This window comes from Falco punctatus, assembly GCF_963210335.1.
Source record: "Falco punctatus genome assembly, chromosome: 15".
Classification (NCBI taxonomy): domain Eukaryota; kingdom Metazoa; phylum Chordata; class Aves; order Falconiformes; family Falconidae; genus Falco; species Falco punctatus.
In genome coordinates, this window is record NC_137595.1 from 2,583,267 (window position 1) to 2,594,722 (window position 11,456).

The window sequence follows — 11,456 nt, forward strand, 5'->3', positions numbered from 1 at the left end:
GTGTACTGGCCTAAAAGCATCTCCCGTTTTGTCTGCTGGCTTTTGATGTTTGCTGACTGAATTCATCAGGTATGCGATGCGTGCAACTGGTGTATAGCAAAATCCTCTCTTCTGTTTAGTTCTTGGATCATTTGCTGGCTGGCATCGAAGATATATCTGGACACTGGGGACAGTACTACTGGAAAGACAAGTAAGGATTTGCCAAAATGCAACTGTGTGCGTGTGTAGAAAAAAGTGAGGCTGGTTTCTATCCCCTAAGATTCCACTGTGGGCAGCTGAGCCTTGTTCAAACTTGTGGCACAAGGCTGGTGACAGGGGGGCAGCTTTTCCTTGGCCAAGGTGAGACCAGGTTCTCGGGGCACTCCTTTCTCTTCTCCTGTTGTGTTTGCCCCTTCTTATACAAAGAAAGCTGCTGGAAGCGAGGGGGCCATGCCAGCACAGCGCACAGCCCCTGTGGCTTCAGCCTGTCGCTGCCTGCAGCGGTGCTGCCCCTGCCCTCCGGCCAGGCTGGGGACCCCAGCCCCGCCTGTTCACAATTAACATTAAATGTATGAGCTTGCATCACTTGGAGGGGCAACTGCTTGTTGTGGACTGACAAATTACAGAGGTTCTCTACAGATTTATGTAGCAAAGTGCTCAATTTTCATTAAGCTCTGGTAGATTACACATGTAGGATATATATATTTTTTTAAAATAAATACAAATAACATCAAATATACTAATGGAAATTACCAGGTTTAATTCCGTGGCTGTGCAGAAATATGCAGCTAACTTAATGGTAATGACTGATTGATGCAGCTGGTAGGGATTTTCTTAGGAATGCCCATGCTTGGAAGTGCCACTAGAGGGTAGGGGAACTGCTGCTGTGCTGCGGAGTGTTCTGGCTCCTTGCAAGCAGGTTTGTGAACAGCTAAAACCAGCCAAACTTGAGCATCGGTATTTGGTACTGGCTACTTTTTTGCCAAATGTTGTGCGGCATTTGAGCAGAAAGCGAGAGCAAATGACTCAAGAGGAAATCTGGAAGTGTTTAAACCTGTTGCATCCCCTGGGGCTACTGTATGTACTTGTAGTGCTTAGAGTTCATGATAAACCTGGCACTTTGGGGAGTTTTTATTGTATTTGGCAAAGTTTTAATATCTGAGCTCGTGTGCTATAATGCAGAAATAATTAGGGATTGACCTCTTGGACCATTGGTTTCTGGAAAGAAGGGAATGGAATATAACAGAATATGAGGCAGTCATGGGCTAGGAACCTGCTGGCTTGCTCAGGTCCATTTTGGTGTCGGAGAGTCATGGGAAGAGGCTAAGCCTGTTTTGTTCTCAAACAGATTAGAATATTTCAACAGCAGATACCTGCAGAAGATCCTACTTCGAGAATACGACCAGCCAAAATCGAGTATCGTGCTCCTCTATGAAAAGCTGGAGAGGAAACACGCCATTGAGCTGGCAGAAGCAGGGCAGCTGGGTCATGCTGCCTCTCACCCATCCCTGCTGTAAGTGCTCCCCTGCAGTCGTCCCCTTCCCGTCACTCCTCCCAACCCTCCTGCCTGAGGGAACGGGTATGAAAAGCTTTTGCAAACTTCTCTGCCTCTTCTTCTCTTCCCTGCTGGGCTAGCCCATGGGAACGAGCAAGGTAGCTTGGACAAATGCAAAGTAAATGCTATTTAATAAAGATCAGTAGGTGGGTATTAAAAACAGTCTGGCTGAGCAACCTACTGGCATTGATGGACACAGATTCTGACTTTGTATGTGGAGGCTCACCTGTATACCCCAGAGTTACACAGGAACAGTGCTCTGTAGAAGAGGCTCTGCCACCATTTTTCAATGCCTTTGCACCATCACGCCTACTGAAGGGACCAACAGTGAGCATGAGCATCAGCTGAGACAGTGGCGTCAAGTATTTGCATGTCAGAACGGCCGTCTCATCCCTCACTGAGGGTTCTGCTCGGTCACAGCTCCCCACAGCCCTTTTAACTACCAGGGAGCACAGGGACGGACGGCACAGCCCCGGTGCAAACACCACATGCCACTTCTGCAGCGAGCTCTGTCTGCAAGGGTTATGCCCATGGGTGGTGGTGTCCAGGGGGCTGCTGCAAGCTCTGGCTTTGGGGATGTGCTGGTTGCGCTGCTGTGCATCTACCAAACTAAGATGTTCTGGGTTTTTTTGCAGAAACAACAGGACTGTCATATCGGACAAAAAACTGGTGGATGCTCTGAATCCGGATGTCCTGGAAAACATACAGGAAATATTGGCAAGGAACCTGTACCGAATAAGGAGAACGGTATAACTCTTCCCTCAATCTGTATTTTAGATGTCCAATAACAAAAGTTATCTCAGTTATCTGAACAGCCTGAGCAGATGTTATGAATATTTACATAATTACTAATGATGTCTCTTTGTGAGCAGAGAATAGTTGGCTGTGGAAGCCAGATCCAGTTTCCAAGTCAGTGGCACATTTCTGTTTTCAGCATGACAGCTTTTGAAAGGTTCACCTAGTCAGCCTATAATTTCATGAAGTATTTTAGGCATCAGTACCCAGAACCAGAAAGGAGAAAGGAGGAGCACATGGATCTTCAGGCATCAGGTTAGCAGATCCAGCAGTTGCAGCAGCTCCTGGTTGCCTACAGGGCAGAGCAGGGATGGGGTTATCCTCATGTTGCATTTTTTCCCATAGAAGAGAACACAGTCAGTGAGCTGCAAGTGAGAATTAATCTGCAGAGGTTTTAAAACCGCTTGGCAGTCTTGCCGTGAAACTGGTACAACTAGTTAAATAGCGCAGAAGCTACCTGCTGTTTACAGAATAACTCCTGAATTATCTGTCTGAGGTTTTCTGCAGCACCTAGGACTGTGCATTATAATTGCTGTTCACGTGGCGGTACATGGAGCCTTATCCTTAAAATCCACCTAAGCCTTTGTTTTATGGATTACACATGAAATACTGAGTCCTTGGGGGTGCAGCTGGTGTGGGCAGCTCAGCACAGAGAGATCAACCACCCCCTCCTGTCCCTTTGCTGAGCCGGGAGAAGCGACTAGATAAGGCTGAGAGACAACTATAGAAATGGTGAACGGGATGAAGATGAAGGCAATACCTCCTGCGCACACTTACTCCTGCCTAAATCCAGCCTCACCCCTTTTAGTGACAGTTATCCCAGCTCCCACTGATGTTAGTGGGAGATTTAACTTTGACTGGTTTATGGTTTTTGGAGAGGATTTATGGTTCCTGTTGATTGTATGATTAATATATGAAGGTGGGGTTGATATAAAAAATATTGGAGCGGAGGCACTGAGGCCAAAGACACCTTGAATAGAGTAGTTACGCTAGGTTGGTGTGTCACCTGGACTAATAGTGATGCATCTCAGTCTTGTCGCTCAGCGATTGCTTGGGCACTTTTGCATGAAGAAGCAGAGGCTGGAGTCCTGTCTTCCTTCTTTGGCTCTTTCCCTCCATCCCCGCCTCCAGTACTGGGGTAGATCAGTTTTTCCCCATAACTGGGCAGGATGGCTAGAGGGGGTGAAGACCCCTGACAGACACAGGCACTAGTGAGGGAATGCTGCTGGGAGCGAGGGATGGTCCTGCGGCCAACGTGGTCTCTCTGGTGCAACGTGCAGGGACCGGCGTACAACAGGCATACCCTGCCCGGGGAGACCGAGCCCGCGGAGCATGCCAAGGAGATCCTGATCCTCCGGCACAAGAGCCTGCGGGTGGAAGTGAGTGGAGACGGCACGGGCAGCTGCAGGAAGGAGGTAAGAGGGAGCAGGGAAGGCTTGGACCTGCAGAGACCGTGCACAGGCTGCCTTTCCCCGCGGGTGTAACTGGCACTAGGAATAGTGCTGTTTATTGCTGGTGCTATTTCCTTCTAAAGGCAAATCCCAGTATCTTATATTAAAAAAAAAAAAAAAAAAAAGCATCTTTCAATGCAAAGTTGTGCTCCAGTGAGTAGGAAATACCGAGGGGAAAAAAGCAAAACCCAACCCAACTCCTGACAGACAAATGAGCCATCCTACATGCTGCGCCGCTCAGTGCTTTGTGAACACAGGCTTCCATCCATGCTAGGAAAGTTATTTACTGAGCAAATGTTATTAATTTGGTTTCAGTCTGTACATTCAGAGGCCTGTTTTTCCCATGTTTTCTTTTCTGGGAGATTTTGTCAAAGGCGGGAATTTGGTTCGCCCATTGTCAGCGGTCCAGATGGACTGTAAATATTTGAAACTGTTCTGTGATTTCCCCCCGCCCCAACCCTTCTGAAAGGACAGAAACATTACTGCGAGCTTTCTTGTTTATTCGAGAGGTGATTTTTTTTTGGTTTTAAAAGCAGCTATAGTTCTGGGCTGACTTGGAGAAAGTAAAATAGAGGGAAGTGTTGCATACTGGATTCCTGGGAGAACCACTTTGAGTCCAAATTTACTGCTGGCACAGCTCCACGTCTGTTCATGTTCTGAATTAGAGGAGAAACAAGGTAAATACGTTGTCTGTGGCTGGTGAAGACTTTTGCTGGCTTCTTTGGGAATCAGCAAGAGAAGCTGGGCCAACATTTCCCAGTGGAAAGATGAAATGTTCCAGGAATGGTGCAGGAGGAGCAGGCTTGGTCTTTTCAACCACTCCTGTCCTCTGTAACTGTTGCTCTGGAGGAGAAGCAATTAGCTCCCCCAGTATTTTGTTCTCACCCCCCAGGTCAGCAGCAGTAATTGCCGAGCCATTCCTAAATTTCACCCGCTTCCCTGCATCTTAGGTTTTGATGGCTTGGACTAGAGCACGGTCCAAGTGCGAACTGCAGCCTCTAGTCTGGGCAGCAAGGCTCCCTCGTGGAGGAGAACAGAATGACCTTTTAAAAAGAAATAATTTATCTTTCTTTATTTAGATAGTAATTTTCCACAACAGCAGAAGAACTTGGGACTGCCTCAGGCTTTCTTCCACTCTGATTTCTTTGTTCAAATGCCAGTCATTGAAGAGCCCACCGAGAACAGCAGTAACGCACCAAATGCTGCTGATTCTCAGCCCTTCATTCACAGAAAGGTGTTCCGGCTCTTGCAAACAACTTAAAAGATTTAATTTGATCATTTACATGCTGATTGGTACTTAGAATTCAAAATAGATAGGCAAGAACATGGCATGTTCCTGTAGAACATTTGGTATAATTAAACTTCAAAAGAACAACATCAAACTAGGGCTGATTTTGAGCACGATGTTACAGACTTTAAGGACATTTGATTGTTAACCCTCGCGCTCCTGCTCTCCCCTTTGCTGCTGCTCCCCTTAGGCACTACAGTGCAGTTGGTAGGAAACGTAGCACCTTTGGGAAGATGGTTTCTCCTGTTACTTTGCTTACAGCTGGCCTTTCAGGGAGTGGAATATTTTGAGGGGAATTGCAAAAGCCGCAGAATTCACTGTTTCTGTACTGACTCAGGGATGGTGGCTCGTGCCCTATGGGAGCGGTGAGCGCTTCTGTGGATTATGCAAAATGCCAATTTAATGCTGAATACTGCTGTGTCGTAGAAGCCATCTCTTGGTGCTAATCACGCCTCTTTACAGCAGCTACCTTTGCTTTGTGCCACTCTGAGCGAAGCAGATGTCAATTCTGAGAGCCCAATCCCATGGCATCTCTGACGTCGAAATGGCATGACTCTAAGGCCAAGAAACATCCTTCTGCACGCAAAAGGAAAACCCAGGCGTGTTCTGTGTGATCGGCAGCTTATTTGCTAATGTTCTAGAATAGCTGCCTCGTTGTACTGCAAATAGAAATAAGGCGATACCCAAAAGCAATGGGATAATGTTCTGAAAGAGCCCTGGAATATTAACATGAGGTGGGAGGGTGGGTGAATGCTGTTACTTTATGCTGTAGGAGGACAGATCGCAGAATTTGTCAGCAGGAAGAAGGAACAGTGTGCTGAAAAGTAGATTTCATCCCATTAAAAGCAGCTCAATATTTTAAATTTTGGGGGAAAAAATCTAGCCACTCTGATTTAGTTTCATGCCAGATTGACAAGCAAACGGCATTTTCCTGTTTTAAAAAGGAGATGAATGAAAAACATAGCTGGTTAGTGTTTGAGATTTTTCTAATTGTCAGCTACTCCATCTTTCGTAGTCCCAAAGGGAAGGGTTTGGCCTTCCAGGTTTTGAGTCAGCAAGAAAAAACTAGATGCTCTCCGGCCACGCACGTTCCTGTTCTGCATTTCACCACGAGATGGAAGCATTACAACTGTGTTTGTAAAGCCAGCTGGAAATCAAGGAACTGCCAAACAAACTTCAAGCAAAGGGCCACTGCAAACCCTTTGGTGCTGCTGAAACACCTGCACATCTACTGCCAGTCTTTGGAAAAAGCTCTGGTGATACATTCCATCAGTGAGGTTGTTACAAGCTGAGTGAATAATGTAAAAATCCCTTTGGATAGTGGAAACAGTGCTGCTTCTGCTCGCTGGCTGTCTGTGCATACATTTTTCTTTTTTAGTGAAGCTGGTTAGTGCTTTGCTATTAAAACACGAAGCTGTTACAGCTCAGTTAGATTCACCTCATAGTTTATTATGTGCTGGTTGGTCTTTTCCCCCCTGTGTCAGTCACCACAAAATAAGGTATGCTTGGAAGAGCATCTTTCCATAGGTCTGTGGCTCCACCAGGTTTGGGGGGAGCCGAGCATGAAGTTCACCTTTCATGATGGACAATCCATCCTCTTCCCCAGTTGGTGGGGAGAAACCAGTGCCTGCACCAGGACAGGCACAGCTCCGTGGCCAACAGCAGGCTTCAGCCAGGACGACTCGCCTCTTCTCTCTGAGCTGGGTGGCTTCAGGTGCCCTTGAGGTGTCTGCCTTCGCTTGGTGAGGGATGGCTCCTAGGCTGCGTTGGAAGCCCCCGCCAGGGAGAGGTGTGAGGGTCAGTAGGGAAGGCAGAGAGAAGAGGTAGGAGAAGGGCACTCTTCACCCCTCTCGAGTCAACGGTGCAGGTTAAATGATTTACACCAGGCAGAAAAACCTTGGCAAGACTACGAGGTGACTTCAGATCTGAATTGCAGCCCAGAGGATTAACTCCAAGACTATCTATTTCCAGCAGAAAGTTCGCCTTCCTCTGCCTAAGGACAAAATTCCTGCTGAAGGCTGCTGCTTCCTGGAGCTGTGCATCACGCTGGCTCTGAACGCTGTCCGGATTTTGAGATTGCCTTATTTTAGGCAGGGGTCCAATGCAGCGTACGCTGGCAGAGCGGTTTCTGAGACCCAGGATAGCTTTTATTTACCACCGAGCACCCAGAAAATCCTTGCACCTGTAGCCAGGCAACTTCATCCTCTTTTCTTCTGCCAAAACATGAGCACACTCCCCCAGAAGGAGCTTATTTGGAGCTGCCTGTAAGCCATGTGCGTAAATGACATACTGCCTTTGGTAATTATGTCGGAGCCCTTTCATGGAGCATGCTCTGAGAATCATTAAATGCCCCTGGGAATGGCTTTCCAGGGAGCTGGCCGCTGCTGCTGGAGCCGGGAAGGCATTGTTATTAAAATGGTCAATAAAAGTGTGAACAAGGGATGGAGAGCATCAGTCCTCGTTAGGGGAGGGAACGAACAGAAACAAAACAGAAATCCAGGCTGGGAGGTGTCCAGAGTTATTTTGGCAGTCTGGGTTTCTGGACCAAGGTGCCAAATCAGAGCTGCGTAAGAGACTCTTGTTCCCAGTTTACAGAAGCACTGAACAATTCAGGCAGCATTACGACACCTGATTATTTTATTCCCCCCCCCCCCCCCCCCCCCCCCCAAGGGTGGAGATTAGCACTGGAGTGAAAGGACAGGGAGCTCGTTAGTGCAAGCTCATTACCTGCCTCCTTGGCCTGCAGCCGAGGTGGGGGACAGCCAAGGTGAGAGGCGCCCGTGGCCTGGGGATGGGCTTTGCCCCCCACGCTCGCCTGCCCTGTCCTCCCCGGAGCTCCAGGGCTGCTCTGTCCCATCCTGTCTGTTGAATCACTCCTGGAGAGCTCAGACCTCTTCCACAGACTGGAAACAAATCACTGTCTGTAAATATTTCCTGCCATCTATTTGGTCTATTTTTAGTGATAGTTCTTTTTGTTTTTCTTGGCAAAAGTAAAACAAATGGAAACAGAGTCCTTGAGGACTGCAAATGGCTTGTTTATGAAGCAGGAGTGTCATTAACGGGCTTGCTAGCAATCTTCGTAAATGCATTAAAGTACTTTTCTTCTTTAATCACAGAAGGACGACTCCTACCTGGGGCAGGGTGACTCCAGCACGCCGCCCAAGCTGTGCCGCTCCTTTACCGGTAAGCTGGGGAGCCGGTGGGTGCTGGCAGCGATTTCCTGGCCCCCCCTCGCTCACCCTGCTGCGTCCCCAGGGACGGCCCCACGGGTGACAGCGAGGATGTGCTGAGGTCTGCGGTGTGTCTGTTGCAGGGCTGGGATTTGGGAGACAGTCAAGGCAAAGCCCCCTGCCCTCCCTGCAGGCAGCAGCGGGAAGACCTGGGCTCTGTGTTGCGGGCAGGGCCATCGCTCCAGCCCGGGGGACAGAGCGGGGCTCCTTACGTCACAGAGTCACAGAGTCACGTAGGTTGGAAAAGACCTTTAAGGCCACCCAGCCCAGCCCCTAACCCAGCGCTGCCAAGCCCACCGCTGAACCGTGTCCCCAAGCACGGCGCCTGCGGGGGTTTTGAGCCCCCCCGGGGACGGTGACAGCACCCGGTCCCTGGGCAGCCTGTCCCCCTGCCCGGCCACCCTTTCCGCGAAGGAATTTCTCCTGAGATCCCCCCTGACCCTCCCCTGGCACAGCCTGGGGCCGTTCCCTCTTGTCCTGTCGCTGGTTCCCTGGGGGAAGAGACCGACCCCCCGGCTCCAGCCCCCTCAGGCAGCCGCAGAGCGATGGGGTCCCCCCCGAGCCCCGTTTCTCCAGGCTGAGCCCCCCCAGCCGGTGCCGCAGCCCCTTCCCCAGCTCCGTGCCCGTCCCTGGACACGCTGCAGCCCCTCAGGGTCTGTCCTGTAGCGGGGGCCCAGCCCTGAACCCCGCGTTCGCGGGGCGCCCCCAGTGCCGGGCGCAGGGGAAAATGAGCACCGTGAGGAGCATCACGAGCGAGCGAGCAGAGCTTCGAGCCTCCCCACCCCCCAGTGTCCCACCTCGGCCCCACCTGAGGCCGGGTTTGCCGAGCGCGGGGATGCGCTGCTGGCAGTGGAGGTGCTCCGGGCAGCTGCGAAGTGTGTCCCAGTCCAGGTGTTTGACCTCCTCATTACCTGTGTGCTGCAAGGGGGGGTGTGTGAGTTTTCATGCAGCTTTCTTGTCTCCCATGTCCAGCCAGGCCAGCGTTTGAAACTGGTACCATTCCTCGTATTCCATGAAGCGCTAAGATTTTTGGCAGTAATTGCAGGTCATTCTGCCCATGGTGACGCTGCTGACTAAAACCTTCTAAAAGTTAATGATATTTCAAAACATGAAGTTTGTGCTCAAATTCTTTCAAAAAATTATATTTTTTTCCTTGCTAACTATTATTAAAATGCTTTTTGAGTGCCCCCTTAGCAGCACTATCTTTTGAATATCTGTTACAGAAGGATCAGTGGCTCAGGGCCTCATGTTTTCTTAAGCCCAAACTCAGTTTTTAGATAACTGAAAGCTTAGTCTTCACACTTAAAAAAAAAAAAAAAAAGTTTATGAACTTTTATGAACTAAAAATGGTCAATGAAGCGTCACACAAAGTATAGCCAGTCAAAACTGTAGGCAGAGTCGTTTCAGCCTCTGAACCTCAGTGACATCATTGGTGGGAAGCAGAGCACTGAATTTTTATGATGCTTGGCACACCTTTTGGGACAATCTCATCTGTAAGAATGGTGGTTGAAAAGATTCAGTGTTCATTGAAAAAAAACCCAAAAAATAATGTTGCCTCCCAATATGGGCTGAGATAGGTTAAGGGGCTGGGTCTGACATTAACATACAGAACATTTCTTTATTATATACGTACTGGAAAAATATTTAAGAAGGGAGAAAGTTTCCTTTCAATCTTTTTGTGTTCTTCTATTTCTAATGTTTTCTTCCTTGTAATTTTCTTTAAACAATTAACTAAAAACTTGCTAAGTAAAGAGCCGTAGAACAGCTGGCAGGCCCTCTGCATGATGCTATCTTACTACGGGTTTGCAAGAGTGGATGGAAGGAACACAACTGTGTGGCATTTGTGCGTTCATAACATGGACATCTGCTGGGAATGCAGCTATTTTAATCCACAGTGTATTATCAATGTTTAAACTATCTTCTTCTGGAAGAAAAACATGAGTGTAAGAGAGTGAAGTGATAAAAAGCGGTGTTTCTAGGTGGGGTTTGTTGGGCTTTTTTTTGCCCCAGGGAAAATGTGGGCACAACGCCCTGACATACCTGGTGACAGGGCTGGAGGAGACCGTAACCCTTCCATCATGACTGCACGTACATCCCCTGCAAAAAAATCACTTAATGTGGTGACATGGAATCGTAGGTGCTCCAGCATGACACCTGCATCTTTAAAAGCTCTTTTAAGGTAGTCACAGATGTGAATTTTTGTTCTGTAAAGTTGCTGATGGGGACTGACAAAAGAATGATGATACTGGTCAAGATACGTAATACATTTCAAAGTACGAAACAGGGTGTGAATTGTCTTTATTTTTCTTTTTCCTCCATTGAAATACTGATCTTTGTTTTTTGTTTTATAACTGAAAAGTGATCCTTGCGGTGGAATAGCTCATCTCCAGTGAGGAAACGGCCACCTCCGTAGTTTTCGGTATTTCTTCATTCCTGTCGATCCACAAAGGAGAACATTTCTCACACAAGTTAGTGTTTTTCTCTTCCTGCAGTGGGGAATGTGGAAAAGGTCCGGGAAGTGAAAGAGAACCGGTCGAAGTCGGTGTGTGTCATCCCACCGCCGCAGCCCAGCGGGACGGCCTGGGCTGAGAAGAAAGAAACGGAGAAAGAGCTGACGTTGGAGATGTGAAAACACTGGTAGATGGCTTCCCACGAGGGATCTGGCTGTTTCGCGGCTGGCTACTATACATGTAGATAATGTAAATAAGACGCATATTGAAAAGGACAGCACAGACAGGGCAAAACATCCTGAGTGGCTGGCATCGAACGTGCTCTCGTTGCACAGTGCTGGGTTTCTAGAGGGAAAAGGGGCACAGCTGAGCACTAGCAAGGCAAGGTAATGTCCGAGGGATAATTTCTTAGAAACATCTGGGAAAATTGTTGAAACTGTCTACGACTGCAAGAAAGGGTGTTTTAATAAGGTGAGATATCGGGTCTTCTCGTTAGTCAGCAGGGATGGAGTAAACAGCAGGGAGCGTTTAGGTTATATGTTAAGGAAACTGTGGTCTCGAGGCGGGTTTCATGGGGCGCTGGAGCATGCCATCTGAAAGGCAGCAGAAACAGTGAAAGATCTTTCCCGCTCCTCAGGAACTGATGGCTCCTGACTATGAATGCTCATCACCTGAAATCCAAAGCCAAATCATGTAATTAAGTGGGTG

General features: G+C 48.4%; 1 protein-coding gene across 2 annotated transcripts in view; it reads left to right on the forward strand.

Moving 5' to 3' along the window:
* The window catches only part of LOC308054093 (sodium/hydrogen exchanger 2-like), a 29,054-nt gene extending 18,126 nt beyond the window's left edge, over window positions 1–10,928 (forward strand). The window contains exons 7-12 of one of the 2 annotated variants that reach the window (XR_013923958.1): window positions 120–190; window positions 1,328–1,492; window positions 2,170–2,281; window positions 3,610–4,457; window positions 6,084–8,251; window positions 10,791–10,870. Coding sequence is in view for 1 of the 2 variants with exons in the window: in XM_080366345.1 (XP_080222471.1) it covers window positions 120–190; window positions 1,328–1,492; window positions 2,170–2,281; window positions 3,610–3,744; window positions 8,185–8,251; window positions 10,791–10,927 (687 nt within the window). In the remaining variant the exon portion in view is untranslated. Of the gene's footprint in view, window positions 1–119; window positions 191–1,327; window positions 1,493–2,169; window positions 2,282–3,609; window positions 4,458–6,083; window positions 8,252–10,790 lie in introns of both variants that reach the window. The other variant, XM_080366345.1, reaches the window with a different exon arrangement.
* Window positions 10,929–11,456: the final 528 nt, after the last annotated feature.